The 18,554-nt window shown below is 44.4% G+C and overlaps 2 protein-coding genes across 3 annotated transcripts in view; both read left to right on the top strand.

Annotated features, from left to right (window-relative positions):
* The window catches only part of HERC6 (HECT and RLD domain containing E3 ubiquitin protein ligase family member 6), a 49,567-nt gene extending 37,909 nt beyond the window's left edge, over positions 1-11,658 (top strand). Inside the window, exons 17-23 of the mRNA XM_058666640.1 lie at positions 3,313-3,476; positions 5,072-5,135; positions 5,872-5,942; positions 8,227-8,410; positions 8,518-8,620; positions 10,203-10,415; positions 10,704-11,658. Coding sequence (XP_058522623.1) covers positions 3,313-3,476; positions 5,072-5,135; positions 5,872-5,942; positions 8,227-8,410; positions 8,518-8,620; positions 10,203-10,415; positions 10,704-10,813 — 909 coding nt within the window. The 3' untranslated portion in view covers positions 10,814-11,658. The remainder of the gene's footprint in view (positions 1-3,312; positions 3,477-5,071; positions 5,136-5,871; positions 5,943-8,226; positions 8,411-8,517; positions 8,621-10,202; positions 10,416-10,703) is intronic.
* Positions 11,659-14,495: 2,837 nt separating this feature from the next.
* HERC5 (HECT and RLD domain containing E3 ubiquitin protein ligase 5) overlaps positions 14,496-18,554 on the top strand; it is a 41,307-nt gene continuing 37,248 nt past the window's right edge. For both annotated transcript variants that reach the window (XM_058667054.1, XM_058667052.1), the window contains exons 1-3: positions 14,496-15,306; positions 17,263-17,383; positions 18,056-18,132. In XM_058667054.1, coding sequence (XP_058523037.1) covers positions 15,036-15,306; positions 17,263-17,383; positions 18,056-18,132 — 469 coding nt within the window. In that variant the 5' untranslated portion in view covers positions 14,496-15,035. The remainder of the gene's footprint in view (positions 15,307-17,262; positions 17,384-18,055; positions 18,133-18,554) is intronic.

Below are 18,554 nucleotides of genomic sequence, written 5' to 3'. Positions count from 1 at the left end.
TGACATGTCAGTTTGAGCTGCTGCCTATAATATCAGCAAAGCATGTAGACACCGATTTGAGTCCCAACTGTTCTACTTTTGATACAGCTCCAGGCTAATGCCTTGGGAAAAGTAGTAGAACATGGTTCAAATAGCTGGATCCCTGCCACCCATGTGGGAGACCTGTTTCCTGACTTCGGCTGTCCCAGCCCAGGCTGGTGTAGCCGTTTTTAGGGAGTGAGCCAGCAGGCAAAAGACCTTTTTACTCTCCCTTTCTTTTTCTGTAACTCAGCTTTTCAAATAAATCTTTTTAAAAAAATAGAAAATGATTAAGCACAATTTTACAGAACTTTGCATTTTAACAATTGAAGAATAGAAAAATTTTAGAGGCCTGGCATGGAGGCCTAGCGGCTAAAGTCCTCGCCTGGAACACCGGGATCCCACATGGGCGCCGGTTCTAATCCCAGCAGCTCCACTTCCCATCCAGCTCCCTGCTTGTAGCCTGGGAAGGCAGTCGAGGATGACCCAAAGCTTTGGGACCCTGCACCCGCATGGGAGACCTGGAAGAGATTCCAGGTTCCTGGCATCGGATCAGCGCAGTACCTGCTGCTGCAGTCACTTAGGGAGTGAATCATCAGACGGCAGATCTTCCTCTCTGTCTCTCCTCTCTGTATATCTGACTTTGTAATAAAAATAAATAAATCTTAAAAACAAAAAAAGAAAAATTGTAGGCAGTTGAGCAGGGAAATCCCCCAACAACCGAGTGAGTAAGGGAAAATTTAACTCTACATCCTACCTAGTAAAGTCCAGGAGAAGTAAATAGGGAGCCTGACCAGTAAGTACAGGCTTAGCGATTATGGGCTGCAAAGTTTAAATTGTGGCTTAAAATTCTCCCCAAAAAACTTTATCAATTTATGACTGTTAATGCTAAACAAGATGTAACTGCATAGAAACTTTGATGTTAAGCTTGTACTCAGCTGTTATACATGATGGGTTTTTGGTTGTTCTTGTTGTTTTTTAAATATTTATTTATTTTTATTACAAAGTCGGATATACAGAGAGGAGGAGAGATAGAGAAGATCTTCCGTCCGATGATTAACTCCCCAAGTGAGAGCAACAGTCAGTGCTGTGCCGATCCGGAGCCAGGAGCCAGGAACTTCCTCCAGGTCTCCCACACGGGTGCAGGGTCCCAAGGCTTTGGGCCGTCCTCCATTGCTTTCCCAGGCCACAAGCATGGAGCTGAATGGGAAGTGAAGCTGCCAGGATTAGAACCGGCACCTATATGGGATCCCAACAAATTCAAGGCGAGGACTTTAGCCAACAGGCCACCGTGCCAGGCCCCATGATGAATGTTAATGTTGATCCTTTCACTGTTTCTGTGCCACTCTGATTTAGGTTAAACTCAAAAACATGTTAGCTTGGGAAAAGAAAAAAGGGTTTATAGTAGCTTGTTGTGTATATACTAAAGTTGAGATGTCAAGGAAGTAGTTACAGGATATGGTTAAGAACTTGCATTTTCTAACATGTTGGTCACTCAATACCATGTTAATTAACTTCATGATATTGTTAATTTCAATGTTTCCTCTTATTGTTGAAGTTGTGAAGTGACATCTCATTGGAGGGGATGATATTCTGCCAGCTCTACTTTCAGACCAAGGATGGTCTCCCAATGAAACTGTTGATTTTATCTGAACAATAAGATGCTGGACTCCCCGCATGGTCCATGCCTGCAATGAAGAAATCATGACTGGTTATGAACTGTACTACTGTAACAATATGGAGAAATGCAATATGGGGGAGGGTTTGGGGAAGGCTTGAGGGAATACCAGAGCCTATGAAACTGTGTCATAAAATGATATAAAACATAAATTTAAAAAATAGAAAAAAAAGAAAAAAATGGAAAATGGGGTCTTACATTATGCTGTATATGGTTTATACACATATTTTACAAATTAAAAATTTGAGTCCCAGAAAGAGAAAAGCATTGTCCAAGGATATATTTACCAAGTAACTGAGCTATGATATCAGTTCAGGTCTGACGCCAATATTCTCCATCTCCTCCTCCTCTTCTTTCTTCGTAGGATTACTAGGATTACTCAAAAGGCAGAGTGACTGAAAAAACAGTGAGAGGGACCTTCCATCTGTCCCCAAATAGCCACCAGGGCTGGGGCTGGGCCAGGCCAAATCCAGGATTCTGGAACTCCATCTAGGTCTCCCACTTGAGTACCAGGACCCTGGGACTTGGGCCATGTTCTGCTGCTTTCCCAAGTGCATTAACAGGGAGCTTGATCAGAAGTAGGGCAGCTGACACTTGATCTGGCACTGATACGGTATGCCAGCATTGGAAGTGGCAGCTTAACATGCAGTGCCACAATGCCAACCCCCTAAGTCCTTATCCTTAAACCTTGCTTTATTACCAGATAGAAAACAGAGACCAAAATATTAAACAGAAAAACCTGAATTAACTTCTACGTGGGTTAGTGAAGGTGCAAAATCAGCCAGCACAGATTATGGGAAAAGAGATCAATGAGATGAAGGGAGAGAATTTGGAGATTAGTGTACTTTTGTCCAATAAAAAAAATTAAATAAAAATAATTCATATTACTTTTTCTTACAACTAACTACTGTTTTAGAAATAAATGAGGAAAGTAGATTCAGACATAGAATGTATTTTGAGTGACCCAAGGTCATGTACCTGCTAACAAAGAGCAAGGCTGGCACTGAAATTAAAATCTTGGCATTTGCAGGCTTGTGACCTCTCCTTCCTGGGCTCCAGTGACAGCTTGGGCAGAGAGAGGTGGGGTCTTCTCTCCTCCAGGACTACAAAGCCCATTTTGTCAGGACTTCAGGACTTCTTCCCCTGCACCTGTATGGTGGCAGCATCAGTCACCTGCCTTCCTTTGAGCACACCCAGGCTATGGACTGCATGACGGGAGGGGACAGTGCTGATGGACACTGGTCTGACAGGCCTGATAGCCATTGCAAGTCCTGAGAAAGTGTACCCTTCCTCTCCCAGTGTCATTTTTCTAGATGAATCTGAAGGCAAAGACTATAAAATTAAACCGTGAAAGCTTTGTTAGGTTATCCGAACACACTGTTTATACTCCATATAGACTGTGAGTGACAATAAATTCATTTATTTAATATTCTGAAACATTCATTTCTATTGACCATTATGGAAGGGATTTAAATTATATCCAAATTTATGAAAAAAAACCTCCAATTTTATTTAACACCTATTTTGTTTCTACTTTGACTTTTACAAAAAGGAACCAACGTTTTTTTTTTCTCTACCCTCCATTTGTTGATCATTTGTAATGCCTCCCGTTCCAGCCTCGACCTAAGAAGGACTACTTCCTCTTTGGACTACTCTGTGGACTGGCCCTCTTCCATTCTAACATTGCTAACCTTCCCTTCCCACTGGCGTTGTACAAGAAACTTCTGAACCAGAAGCCGACATTGGAAGATTTAAAAGATCTCAGTCCTGTCTGGGGGAAGTGAGTAAATACGATTGCTTTCTCAAGACTGTGCCTAGTAAGTCCCCATTGTTTAGGCATAAATAATGTCACACTAGACACACAGATAAGGCCTTCAGTCTCCATACTGCACACTCATTTGGTGAATTTTAATCTTACCATGACTGGTAACTGAATGTAATTCAAAATGGAGAAGAGCAAAGTGCTCCTCTAATTATTTAGTGTCATAAACACAGCTACAACCCAGGCTATTAACTGTACCCAGAAAAGAATTACTTTGTATAACACAAAATGTATATTTCAGCACACATACACATGCCAGTTGATATAAAAATTTCATGGAAAAATAAAATGAAAATATGATGTGAATTTTCCATGAATCTAATATATATGTATAAAGGCAATGTGTGTGACAGAGAATGGGGGTAGGGAAGGAGAGAGATGCCTGATACATTGGTTCCCTTCCCAAATGGCCATAACAGGAAGGCCTGGGCCAGGCCACAGCCAGGAGTCACGTGCTCCTGGAGCCAGAGATGTATCCATCCTCCCCTGCATCAGTGGCAGGTGCTCAAGTACTTGAGCCATCTTATGCCTTCCCAAGCATGTTAACAGGAAACTGTGTGGGAAATGCAGCAGTCAGCCTTTAAACTGCTGCCCAATGCCTACCCCTCCCATAAACTTTATGATGATCCCCCATGTGCATGGATTTCAAGATTTTTTTGCATCAAAATAAACATCTTTTTAATTTCCATGAACTTTTTGAAGCAACCACAACAAAACAAAAATATGTATAACTTTATTGGTAATTGAGAAACTGAAAGTAAAGGTAGTGTTTTCCTGCTTACAGATTGATAACTGTTAAGTAGCTATTAAGCTTGCCTTATAATATTGACAGGCAGTTTGGGAAAAGGTTTCTGTTATCACTGCAAACATAAACTGGTCACATGTGCACACAAGAGCAGGCCCTCCCTCTCCCAGCCTTGGCTATAGTGACATGTAGGACTGTTTAATTCTGTGTTGGATGTTTAGCCTGGGTATTTAGGGTCTTTACCTTCTAATTCTGACAGTACCCCTGACTAAGAATCCCTAGTCTAGAGAAATGAGCTCCTTCATGTGTTTTTCTCAAGGATAGTAGTGTCTGGGGTAGCCACGGTACATGTCATAAGTAGAGATGCTTACTCCTACAATGGAGTGAAACGTAGAGAAAAGACCACTTGCACTGGGGACATTTTTATATTTTTTCCACTGAAAATGTATGACCTGGAAATTTAATAAGATCAACAAATATAACTTTTTTTTAAAGATTTATTTATTTTTATTGAAAAGTCAGATATACAGAGAGAGGAGGAGAGACAGGAAGATCTTCCATCCGATGATTCACTCCCCAAGTGAGCTGCAACGGGCCGGTGCACGCCGATCCGAAGCCGGGAACCCGGAACCTCTTCCGGGTCTCCCACACGGGTGCAGGGTCCCAAAGCTTTGGGCCGTCCTCGAACTGCTTTCCCAGGCCACAAGCAGGGAGCTGGATGGGAAGTGGAGCTGCTGTGAGGACTTTAGCCGCTAGGCCACGCCGCCAGGCCCAACAAATATAACTTTTAAACTGACATTTTCATTAGGAGTTTGCAACGCATTCTAAACTGCGAAGCTGATGACATCGAAGAACTCAACATGTATTTTTCTGTAAGTACTAACAAAATCCAGATTATAGTTCGTTTTAAATTGGGTTTTAAAGAATACTTTTATTAAAGTATGTTAAAGAAGAAATACCACCTTTAAAAAAAATGGTCAAAATAGAAAGTCAGAGTTGGGGGGAGTGGAGAAACAGAGAAAGCTCTTCCATTTGCTGATTCAATCTCCAGAATGTGGCAAAGGCCAGTGCTGGGGCAGGTCAAATCCAAAAGCTTCATCTGGATCTCCCACATGGGTGGCAGGAGTATAAGCATTGGACCATCTTCTCCTGCTTTCTCAGGCATTCATAGGGAGCTGGATTAGAAGTGGAGCAGATGGGACACAAACCAGTGCTCATACAGAATGCCAGCATCGCAGGTGGCAGCTTTCCCTGCTGTAACACAATCCCGGTCACATGATCCCATTTTTAAAGATATTTTCCACTGTACTGCAAGAATTTCCTCCCTCCCACTCCCGCTCCTTGTTGGGCAATTTGTACATGTATCCTCAAAGTTGAAAGTAAAATTATTAATCCACTACTGTAAACAACCAATGATTTTGTGCATGAAAGCTACATATAACATGTACTAGGGTGGGTTTTTAATTGTCCTGTGTATGTTAAAGATTGAGAAATAAAAATATCAGATATCCAGTTATTTTAAATTCAACAGGGAAAAATATACTGGCAATAGTGATATTATGGGTGGCTGATCTTCACATTTGGTAACTGAATATATTCTGCTTACAGATACACTGGGACCAAAATGATGTTGACTTAATTCCAAATGGGATCTCCATACCTCTGAACCAAACCAATAAGTAAGTCTTTTTCTAAAAAAGATTTATTTATTTTTATTGGAAAGTCAGATTTTACAGAGTAGAGACATAGAGAAGGATCTTCCATCTGCTGGTTGTCTCCAAAGTGGCCACAATTATCTCTCAATGAGGATTAATTTTCCACACATGAAGTCTTGGGGAGCCATTTTTTTTATGGAAGATCTCTTTGTGTCCCTCCTTTTCTCTGCAACTCTGCCTTTCAAATAAAAATTTTTTTTCTTTATTTTATTAATTACATTGCATTATGTGACACAGTTTTATAGGCACTAGGATTTCCCCCACCCCTCCCCAAAACCTCCCCCAATGGTGGATTCCTCCACCTTGTTACATTACCACAGTTCAAATTCAGTTGAGATTCTTTCATTGGGAGTATTTACCAAGCATAAAGTCCAGCATCTTCTTGTCCAGATAAGTTCATCTGTTTCTTGGGGAGACCATCTCTGGTCTGAAGGTAGAGCCGGCAGAGTATCAACCTGATCAATTAAAAGCCCCCAACATAACATCAGCAACAGTTTACAACATTATGAAATTAATTGACATGGTATTGAGTAACCAATATGTTTAAAAAATGCAGGTTCTTAACCACATATAGATTACTATTCAGCTGTCTCGTGTCTGTTTTCATTTCAGTATTTAGCAGTTTATAGGGTTGAAGCATGATTTTGCTGAGCCTGGTTGTTTTTCGAGTGGTCTGAACTGGCTTATAACTCTAACAAGACATGTGTCAACAGTTTAGGTGCAGAACATTTTTAGGAGGGGTGTGCAGAGAAATCCTCAGTACCCCAGTGAGGAGTAACTAATCTTTGTGTCCCACCTAGTGAGGTATGAGTGAAGCCCCGCTGACCGTATCCTGTCTGATTCTAAGCTTTCCTTGTTTGGGGAGCCTTTTAAACCATGTGCAAACCTTACTGAGTGAGGGACAGAGACAGGAGGACCAATCCTGAGATTATCATGTTCTTACTGAGGAGTATCTCAAGTTGCCAGGTGAAGAGGGAGCACTGTGCCCCATGGCTGCTTATAAAAGAGAAATGGCAGAGCAGCTGAGCGGAAGGCTGTGGGGCCAAAATGAAAACAGTAGTGGAAAAAGACTCCCAGGAGTCATATGTTGGATTCCTTTTTTTTTTAAAGATTTATTTATTTTTATTGCAAAGTCAGATACAGAGAGGAGGAGAGACAGAGAGGAAGATATACAGTCCAATGATTCACTCCCCAAGCGGCCGTAATGGCTGAAGCTGAGCCAGTCTGAAGCCAGGAACCTGGAGCCTCTTCCAGATCTCCCACACGGTGCAGGATCCCAAGGCTTTGGGCCATGCTCAGCTGTTTTCCCAGGCCACAAGCAGGGAGCTGGATGGGAAGCAGGGCCTCCGGGATTAGAACTGGCACCCAAATGGGATCCCAGCATATTCAAGGAGAGGACTTTAGCTGCTAGGTCAGTACTCCAAGCCCTGGATTGCTTTTTGATTCCAGCCCAGGAGGTTTGCAATTTGCCCTCCAGACAACACGAAGCCTGTGCAAGATTTTAAGCAGGAGAATGACAAACATAATTTTTGACCTGGGGTGTGGCTGGCCTAATTTTTTGACTTTTCAATGGGATGAAAGCCACGTGTGACCTGCACTCTGCTTCTTTGGCCTTTCCCGGGGCTTGTGCTTGATAGTAGAATCCTTTCTTGTTACACTGGGCAGCAGCAGCCACAACAGCCACAGCTGCTCGTCTGCCCCCACAGTCACCAGGAGAAAGACCCTGCACCCTGCAGCCTACAGAGTGCTGTGTGGCTGGGCTGGCATGCTCACCACGTCATGCACGTTTTCAATATGAGATAAGTTTATGAAGTTATAATCACCATTGTACATCCAGGGGCATCCTCCATCCGTTAATTCACTTCCCAAGCTGCCGCAACAGCTGGAGCTGGCCAATCTGAAGCCAGGAGCCAGGAGCCTCTTCCAGGTCTCCCACACAGGTGCAGGGTCCCAAGGCGTCGGGCCATCCTCGACTGCTTTCCCAGGCCACAAGCATGGAACTGGTTGGGAAGCAGGGCTGCCAAGATTAGAAACAGCGCCCATATGGGATCTTGGCACTTGTGAGGCAGGGACTTTAGCTGTTAGGCTATTGCACCGGGCCCTGGGCCAGGCTCTTGTGTTCTTTGGTGCAGGCTTGTGTGCTGTGTGGATGTGATTCTGTTTTCTTTCTCAACAGAAAAGAACAAGGTAGAAACTATTGTAGTCGCTGGTTAAGTATGTGATAGGCAATTTTTTCTTTCTCCAAAAGGAAAGATTATGTCTCTCGATGTGTCGACTATGTCTTCAATGTCTCTGTAAAGGAAGTGTATGAGAAATTTCAGCTAGGATTTTATAAAGTCTGTGACAGGGAGCTCATCGAGAAATTCCACCCTGAAGAACTCATGATGGCAATGACTGGAAATCCTGATTATGACTGGGAACAATTTGAAGAGGTAGGGGGTAAATAAAGTGTCCTCAATTTTTCTAAACAATTTCTAAATATTCCTTTCCCCTTCCGTCCTCCCACCAAAAAAAAGTTTTTTTTATTTTTTCTCTCAAGAATTCGCTGTATTTTGATGGATACCACAAATCACATCACACCATAGTGATGTTTTGGAAGGCATTCCACAAACTGACATTGGATGAAAAGAAAAAATTCCTCTGTAAGTATTGAGGCACTTGTATATCTAACACACAGTTAAATAACTTGATTTCAGTGAATTTCTTCTTAATGGTAGGTATAAACGATAGCGCAAGGATTAGATGCCAGGATCCCTGCCTTTAAACCCAGTATTCTGTTACAAGCCTATCCTCCCCCCCACCTTTTCTGGGGGCACTACCTTTTTTTTAAAAAAAAAAAAAAGCAACAACAAGAAACAAAAAACACCACCATTTATTTTTATTTATTTGAAAGGCAGAGCAAAACAGAGAGTGATATCACACAGACAGGGAGAAAGAGAAAGAGATAAACACCTAGTCTGCGTCAAGAGCCTAGACCTCCACCTGGGTCTCCCATGTGGGTGGCAGTGGTTGGTGCACACAGACGTCACATCCTTCATCCCAAGCACACTAGCAGGAAATCAGGATAAGAAATAGAATAGCTGGGACCAGAGCTGGGCTCCCTGCTGTGAGATGTGGCCTCCCCAAGCTGCAGTTTAGCCCTTTGCACCACAAGTTATTCCAGATTTTACTAACTTTTCTAGAGGCTCTAATCCCACCTCTGCCTTTTAGATTATGTTCTTTCCTTACTTCAGCTGGTTCTTCAGTCTTCTGTCTTATATTGCTGTAACCATTTTATTGTCCGATTCCTATGAAATGAAGATGTTGTAAAGTGACCCTATTTTGTATTCATATGCCCTTTTAGAAACAATAATAACAGTGACCACCAATGATGATAATAATAGCAATGGCATTTATTGTGTGCTTATTGTGTGTCAGCCAGTGCACTGCTCAGTTTATTTCTGTTATATCCGATTGCCCTAATAGCAGCCCCGTAAGATGGTACTGTTATTTTTCTTCCTTTTGGAGAAATGAAGCAAAAAGGATAGGGGCAGTTACGAGGTTTATCCACGTGTGGACAGCTAAGCTCTGTGACCCCGAGGTTGCTGTTGGTGGGAACCCTACAGTTTCTCTGGACAGACTTTGTTCGATTCATTCTCTCTCCTCAACTCCTTTTCCTGATTGACATACACATCTTTCTTTTTGCTATTTTCATTGCTTATTGGAGGGCAATTCCAACTTCTCTACAAACTCAACCTTTCTGATCTATCTTGATAGAAAACTCTTGTTTCAGCCCAGCATTGCCTGTGTGTCTGTGGAGTCCATGCACCGCTTCCCACCTCTGACTTTTTCTTGGGATTTTCCCAGTACCTTCCAAACTCCCCAGCCCCTTTCCTTGTGTCATCCGCCCGACCACCCCAGCCTGGTGTCTCTCTTCCTGCCTCCAGGATCTATCCCTCCATTAAACTCTGACCTTCACACTTCCCAGCTGAACCTAAATTAAGCTTCTGTGCACCTTACTACTATTTTTTGATGTATATAATTTTCTCCCAGCTAGACAATGACCTCATGGAGGCCAGACTGTCTACCATGAGTTTTCTATGCTCTGCATAGCCTCTGTAGCTAGTTGTCTCTCAATACAACACTCGCAAAACACTTCTAGGATACAGTCCTTCACGTCTTCCTTTTTGGTGTCAGTTTTTCTCTTTTCATGGGAATTTCTTAATCAAAATTTGTCCTTTCTAGTTTTCCTTACAGCATGTGATAGATTTCACGTAAAGGACCTACAGAAAATGGGGATAGTATTCTGCTATTCTGAAACTCTGAGTGAAACAGACAACCTGAGAGCAGTGACATGTCGGAGCATGCTGATCCTCCCTAAATACAAGACAATGGAGAGGATGGAGGAGGCACTCCAAGTCGCCATCAAGTACCGCCATGGGTTCATCAACAACTGTTGTGGGCTGTGGAGCTGATTCACACTCCTTGAGCTGAGCACTCAGGAATCAGGCCTAAGGCAGTAGCACCTAGCCTTTGCAGACTCATTGGCGTCCTGTTGTCCTGTTGATGGGCTTGGGGGAAAGAGGAGATAATATGGTAATAAAGAGGCTTGTGGAGGACGGCTCGGAGAGAGACGGCTCCCAGCACTTGTAACATCATCCTGGTCTCCGTGTGTGTCGGTGCTTTTCGCTCGGACATTCGCCATGCCTACTATGCCGGCTCAGCTAGCCGCGACAAACAACTGAGATCACACTGCAGTCACCTCCGCCAGGGCCCCTCAGATGTCCAAGCCTTCTCTCCCTGGGATTCTGTTTTCTGCTATCTATTCAGCACAAGGGTTGGATGGCTTTCATTAGGATTCAAAAATGGGGAGAAACAATGTGGTGAATCCAGACTAGTTTTCATGAAGCAAGGTTATGCAAAACAACATTTGCTATACACACAACCCTTCATTTTACTAAATTACTTCCTGAAGAATAAATATCACAAAAAAAACTGATTAGTAAAATCTGACATTTTAAAAAATATATAGCTCATGAACAGTGAAACTGAAAAGTAAACTGGAATCTGAAAAAAATTAAAAGATAGAAAGATCTTCCATATGTTGGCTTACTCCCCAAAACGGAGATGTTGAGGAGGACGAACTATGTCCCTGTGCCGAATGGAGTGAACTAATGGAGAGATGTAAATACAGTGGGAAATTGCAACTGACTTTGTGGACCACTTTTTATGTTAACAGTACATACAGCTTTAATACATCACATGATTAGCTATGTGAGTAAAGTATTTTCCTGTGATAAGAGCTTGGGAGTGTAACGCTCCTGCCAGTGAGTATGTCCTATTGTGCCTTCTCAGACAAGACTGTGTAAGCCATTGCCTTCAACTGCTGGACACCAAAATACTCAGACAGCTGCACTGAGAGCCTAGGCTGTAGGTTCCGGTCTTTCCAGCCAGCCCTGATCTCCACTGGGTGACCAAGCCAGTCTTTCTTGAAGAAAGGGACCCCTCTAATTTTAATAGTACCACAGAGGCTTGCTTCCATCCTGGGTAACCATCCCTTGCTCTGTCTGTGGTTAGTGTACCTCTTCCATCAAATGTCTCCCCTGTGAATTTGCTCTTATAATTCTCCCTTCCTTAAGCATTGAAAAAAAAATCTATCATTGAACTGTGTGGCAATAAATCGTGGGCTGCATGAAATGGCTCTTTGATCATCTGCTTATTTTTTAACCATCCAAAAGAAGCTGTGAGTTCTGATCCCAGCCCCCTGCCCCTGTGTTAGTGATCCTCTGGGAGATGGAAGACTAGAATGTGAAGTCCACATGGGGGCACTGATGTGGAAAGAGGGCAGTTGCTACCGACCAGAGGCAGAATGCAGAGGGAAAGCAGCAGGGATGCTGGGTCTGAGGTGGCTGGGAGAAGGGATGCCCCCTGTAAATCTTCAGAGTTGTTTTGGATCTGTCTGGTTCCCACAATAAATGAAATAAAGGGCAGCATTTATTCTAGTGGAATTTTATAAAGGGACATGTAATCCATAAATCTTGGGGCATGACTTTTGGGTTATGATCTTTCATCCACTGTTACTTTTTAAAACAAAAATGAAATGGATGCATCATACTAAAGTTAAGGAATCTCAGGGGTTTTTCCTGTGGACAGGCCCCTGAGACCACCAACGGGGTATGGTGACAGTGTTCTTTGGCTGCAAGAACCACTAGGACAGTCTAATTAAGTATATCTGTTTATTGTTAAGCAAGCATATCTTATATAGACTAGAAAAGGGGAAGGCTGAAGGGCGGTCCCACACAGTCCTCCTACCCAACAATGACACTGGAACTGGCTAAGAGGTATGTCGATCTCTCTTGATCCTCCGACCAAGTCACAGGTCACATTCCACACACAGGTCACATTCAGGCTGGAAGCTATACCTCACATTACATTCACTACGTGTGGCTGGCAAATAGGCTGTAGGTTGCATTTGACTTCTTAGAGTTGCTTATCAAGGAAGTTCCAGCACAACTCATCCAAGGACAGAGAAAGACAGGCTGGTAGTGCAGCCCACTGCTCTTGCTTCATGCCAAGTGCACAGGCCAGGTTGAGGTCTCGGTTAGCCAAAGGAGGAGACATATTGATCGACTGATTCCATCTACTGGTTCACCTCTTAGTGCCCATAAAAGCCAGAGGTGCACCAGGTTGAGACAATGATTCCAGCTCAATCCAGATCTCCCACACGGAGATGTGCTGCTTCCCAGGGCATGCACAAGTGGGCACTCTGCTGCAGAAACCCCAAGCAACACACAAACTGCTGCTCCAAATGCCTGCCCCAGGTCCCATTCTTACAGGGGAAGAAACTTACAGTGCTGGAAGAAACTAAATAAGCTTTAAATTAATATACCATGCTCATGGACAAAAAGTAATTTCTTCTTAAGCTGACCTAATTGAATGCAATCTCAAACAAAATATCAGCAGTCCTTTTTGTGGAAATCAAGAAATGATCCAAACATATACAAACAGATGCAAAGGATCAAGAATAACCCAAGCAATACTGTTTAAAAAAATGTTAGAATAACTGCAGGAACTGATTTTGGGGACTGGCTTTGAATCTACATGAGATAAAACAGTGTGGTATTCAGGTAAAAAATAGACATAAATAAATGGACAGAAGCAAAAATCCATAAAGAAATCCAAGCGTGTATGCAACTGAATTTTGACAGGCACCAAGGCAATTCAATGAATAAAAGCAACCAGGAACCACCGGAAATCCAACAGGGAAGAAAATATGAACCTCTACACCTACCTCACACTAGGAAGAATAATTCAATTGAAACACAACAAAGTCCTAAAACTATGAAATTTCTAAACAAAAAAAATTGTGTAACCTCATCTTCAGGGAAGATTTTAAAATAGGGCTAAGACATAAAGGCAAGAGCTTCACACACACGCAAAAATGCATTCACTGTAGCAAAACTAAAACTTCTGGTTCTCCAAAGGCACGTAAGATGAAAAAGCAAGCCACAGACTTTTAATATCTAAGGGCCCATGTTGTGGCATAGCAGGCAACACTGCTGCCTGGGACTCTGACAACCCCGTATAGACACCAAATTGTGCCCTGGCTGCTCCACTTCTAATCCAGCTCCCTGCTAATGTCCCTGGGAAAGCAGCAGAAGATGGCCTTAGTACCTGGGCCGCGCACCCACATGGGAGAGCTGAAAGAAGCTCCTGGCTCCTGGCTGCTGCCTGACAGTCCAGCCACCTGCGGACTGAAAAAGCACATGGAAGACTGTCTCTTCCCCTCTCTCTGTAACTCTGACGTTCAAAATAAATGTACAAGTCTGTGATCTTCAGAAAAAATCATATCTCTAATAAAGGACATGATATAGAACAAATAACCCTAAAACAGGTAATAAACCACTACATAGTAAGTCAAGCCATCAAATTAACAGGCCGATACCAACCAGACACTCGTCGAGATACTGCCAATATGCACATTTTACAAAAATTCTAAACATCATTAGTCATAAAAAGAATAAGTTAAAATCTAAATAATACCACTACTAGAATCGATAAACTAAAAAAAAAAAAAAAAAAAAAGCCAGACAAAGGCAACCGTGCTCAGAAAAACAGTGAGTGACCCAAACTCTTCTACCTGACTGGAGGGAATGCAAGGAGGAACAGCACTTTGGAAACGCTTGGCAGTTTCCGATAAAGGTACTGACGCACTTCTCCCAGACCCAGCAATTCCACTTCCATGGGCAAACAAAAACATTCTCTTGTCCAGGACACAGGAATTAATTTTCACAGCAGCTTTATTCTTGGTAGCCAAAAGCCTCCGGAGAGGACAAACAACGCCCACAAACTGGTGAAAAGAGCAATCAACTGTGGCGGATGCATACAATGGAACACTAACAGGGAACATCGGCAGAAAAACCTCAAAGCTCTATGCTAAGGTGTGTGTGGAGGGCGGGGAAGGAGGCTATGGAGGTAGAAATTCTAGAAAAGGCCGAGGTACGAGGACGGCGCTGAGCAGCACCGTCTCTCGGGCACTCAGGCGGGCGTGCGGCGGAGGCAGCGGGGTCGCAGGGGAGGACCCTGCGGGATCTCCTCACTTTCTCCGTGGCCCGAGTCTCCAGCCCGCCACGGAACGCTGCGCACGCACACGTCGGATTCCAAGTTCCCATCCCGGGGTTCCCTAGAAATCTCCCGCCGTCGCCCCGCGTCCGCGCGCCACCTAGCGGAAACGCCGCTTTTCCTCAAAACGCCGCCAGCGACCGCCAGTTTCGCCGGCCACCCGCGGCCTCCTCCGCGGCTCGCCGGACCGCCCTCCACGTCGCTCCCTCATCCTCCGAGACTCTCTTTCCCTCCCCGAGACCTTTCTGTGTCTTCCCTCCCCCCCCAGTTTCGCTTGTCAGGGGACCCGCCGGCCCCGCCCCTCGAGCGGCACGCGGGGAGCCCCGGCGTGGTGTGCAGGGGCGGAGGAGCGCAAACTGCGGTTCCTCGACGCCGCCGCGCTTGGCGCGCTCGGGTTTCGCCACGCAGCGCTTCAGGGCGTCGGACGTTTTCTCGTCGCCTCTAGTCCCGGCGGCCATGGAGCCGAAGCCTTCGAGAAAGTCGCGGGGCCGCGGGCGCTCGTCGCCTGGTCCGGCCCGACCCGCCGAGTCCCGCTTCAAAGAGTCGTCGGGTTGGCCGCTCTGGCTCTTCCCTGGCTCCGTGGGCCTCCGCAGCGCGCTGCTCCGGAGGCTGGAGACGACGCGCCAGGTGTGCTGCAGGCTGGGGCGCCTGGCGGTGCTGGAGCGCGGCGGGACCGGCGTCGAGGTCCACCCGTTGCCTGCGGACAGCGACGGCGCCAGGAAGCCCAGTGAGTAGGGCCCCCGTGAGGCGAGCGGGGTGGGGTCCGCGCGGGCGCTGGACGCGGCCGGGCACCGGGGCCCGGGCGGTGGTCCCCGCGGGCAGGGGAGAACCCGACGGCTCCTCAGGGAGATAACCCTGGACTCGGCGGGCAGCGGGGCCCGGGCGGTGGTCCCCACGGGCAGGGGAGAGCGCCGACGGCTCCTCAGGGCGCTAGCCCTGGACTCGGCACCGGGGACCGGGCGGTGGTCCCACTGGCAGGGCGGCAGTCCGCAGCGGCAGGGGAGAGCTCCGAGGGCCACTCGGGGCGTGGACCTGGACGAGCTGGACGCGAGGTTCCTAGCGTTGGTCCACACAGGCAGAGGAGCCCCGGGGGGCTCTCGGGGAGCGGGGCCCGGGCGGTGGTCCCCATGGGCTGGGGAGCTCCGGGCTCGGGTAATTTCGCGAGGCCATGCACCTGAGCGCCCCTTTGTCAGCGTCCTGGTCCGGCCCGCACGGGGTTCTCCGGTGGGCGAGGTGTGGCATCCCCCCTCCCCCGACGGTGTCCCGAGTTGAGTGGGCTACTCTGGTTCTTGTCCCTTCCTCCCAGCTTGGTTGGCCTTGGGGTTCACTTTCCAGAAGCGAATCTCGGCATGCACTTAGGATCTGCGGGGAGGATTTTACGAAGGGGAGTCCACGGTACATTCATACATCTTTGTAATGTTGCCTGAGGGGCACAGAAGTGGGTATTTCATGGTTGGCGTTTAACTGGAGTGAAGTCGGAGGTCTTTGCACTTTTCTGGTGGCTCTTTGGACTGTGTGGTAAACTGCCTGTTCTTCGTTCTGCTTAGCTTTGTAAAGTGTGAGCGGTTCATCTTTTCCGTGTTTGGAAGAGGTATTTGAATGTAGAATAACAATTGCCCTTGCCCGTCGTGTGTGTTGTCATTTTTTCTCTCAACTTGCCTTTCATGGGTGTAATTTTTTGTTGTGCGTAATTTAAGCCTTCTTTATGTAGTCTATCAAATTTTTACTTTCAGGAGTGTTGGGTTTTGTTGTTGCTGTTGTTAGGTTAAACCATCTACACTCCGTGACTTTTTCTTCATGTTAATTTGTAAAGACAGTAATATCCTTTTAAAAAGTCATCTAAAAAGAGAGGCAGAGAGAGAGGGAGAGATCTTCTATGATAATTTAAAGGTTTTATTTTTTGAACTTGGGATTTGGGGCGTGTCTGGAGCTCACTCCGGTTTAAGGAGACGAGTGGATTTAGATTTGTTTTTCCCAAGGTGCTAGCTAGGTGTCCCAATATCATTTCTCGAGTTACTCATATTTGCAACCGCTATGAAATAGTATTTCAAAAAGCATCAGTTTGTGTGACCATTTAGCATTACCAGGCTGTTTTTGTTTCCCCTTCTTAATTTGTAGGAAGGGTTAAATAGGCACTAATGCCAACAACAGTTCTTTGAACAGCATCCCTAAGCACAATATTTCCTGTTAAGAAGATAGCCTTTGGCTTCTGTAGGGAGCAGTTGGAAGATGTTTGTTGCTGTTTTTTGTTTGTTTGGTTTGTGTTTGGAGAGAAGGTGTCTCAGATATATCCAGTGTGTTTTGAAATGATTAGTTGTCCTAAAGCCTCACTTACCTTTGGAGATCCTATAGACCTTTCATTTCTTAACTCACTAAACAGAAGCCAAAAACTCACTAAACTCACTAAACAGAAGCCAAAAATAGATGTGTATCTGGTTATTTCAAGAGTGTTGCCTTTATATCAAAGTATGAATCTGTGCCTTTCAAATGTAAAAAGAATATTTATTGGCAAGACAAATGTCATTCCCTGTTTGCTTTGCATGTTTGAATTTCTTAGAAGGGAAGTTTGTGTTAAGTCAAAGGTTGTCTGCTTGTAGATGGTATCTAGTGTTCTAACAAAGCCACTAATAATAGGGGGTGATCAGTAAATGGATAATGGTTCCTGGTTGGATTTGCTCCACAGAGTGCATTAAGTTAGGAAGAAAAATGAAGATCCATTCCATGGACCAAGGCGCTGAGCACCTGCTGATTCTATCCTCAGATGGAAAGCCATTTGAGTACAACTACAGCATAGAACATGCAAGGTAGGGAATTACTTTTTCTCTGCTTAAAAATGGTTGTGATTTCACACAAAGAATAGGAGTAACTTTTGTAGGAAAATGCTACTCTGTTTGGTTCTTGCCTCACGGTTAATACAGTACAGTTAGCATCTTTGCTAATGCTGAATTTAGAACTGACCAGTGAAGTCCAACAGTGTGCCACAAACCATTGTGTCCCTTAGGGAAGGTATCATGTGTGTTATTTTGGCGTTTGAAAAAAATCCTTCAGTGATCCTCCGAGCTCCAAATTAGACTTGCACATCAATAACTTGCTTGTTCCTCACAGTGATCCTGAAGAGTGAAGTTCCAGAAATGAAAAATTTCAACCTAGAAAAGAAAATGCATTGTCATGGAACCGTTTGTAAGACTTTTTTTTACCCTGTAGAGCATGTGAGTTAGAGCTTATTTTAGCCTTGTATTTATTCCTGTACTGTGAAATTGTGTAAGAATATTTCAGAGGCATCTTATTACAATTATGTTATGCTCGTTATTCAGAGTATTGCAGTATTTTTATACTTCTAGATGCATTGAAGGTGAACAACACACTTGAAGCTTTTTCTTGAGGTCCATTCCTAATTAAATGCAGTTAGTGATTCTGGCATCTGTATTGTGGCTTTCATTATGGTGATTGAGATAAAATATATTTTGTTTTATCAGGTTTCAAGGTATTTTACAAGAAAAAATTATAATTCAGATCACATGTGGAGATTATCATTCTCTTGCACTGTCAAAAGGTACTTTTCTGCTATATTAATTGCCTTTAAAATGTGGTAAGCATATACATGTGTAGAACAGTAGGAATATATGTACTTCACTTGTAACTGGATAGAAATACTGTATGGAATTTGATGTGGTCAGAGCACACAGTTCATAGGTGACACAAAATGAGGGAGAAAGTTTTTGGATCTGTGAAATCTTTAGTTTTCCAAAACCATCATTTCTGTGTTTCATTCCATGTTTTTATCTTGCAAATAGGAGATAAACAGATTTCCCTGGAATATTAAAGCAGTTCTTCTGTTTGGTCCAGGCCTCTGCCAGCGCTTTCACAGAACATTTCCCCTTTTGCCTAGCATACTTCTCACTCCTATGGTAGTAGCTCAAAATCTCCCAATTGTGCTTTAATGGTTTTTGTATTTTTTTGTTTTTATTTTGAAAA

Source organism: Ochotona princeps, chromosome 7, assembly GCF_030435755.1.
Source record: "Ochotona princeps isolate mOchPri1 chromosome 7, mOchPri1.hap1, whole genome shotgun sequence".
NCBI classification, from domain to species: domain Eukaryota; kingdom Metazoa; phylum Chordata; class Mammalia; order Lagomorpha; family Ochotonidae; genus Ochotona; species Ochotona princeps.
Note: the sequence above shows the minus strand (reverse complement) of the source record. Positions and strands in the feature narration are given on the sequence as shown.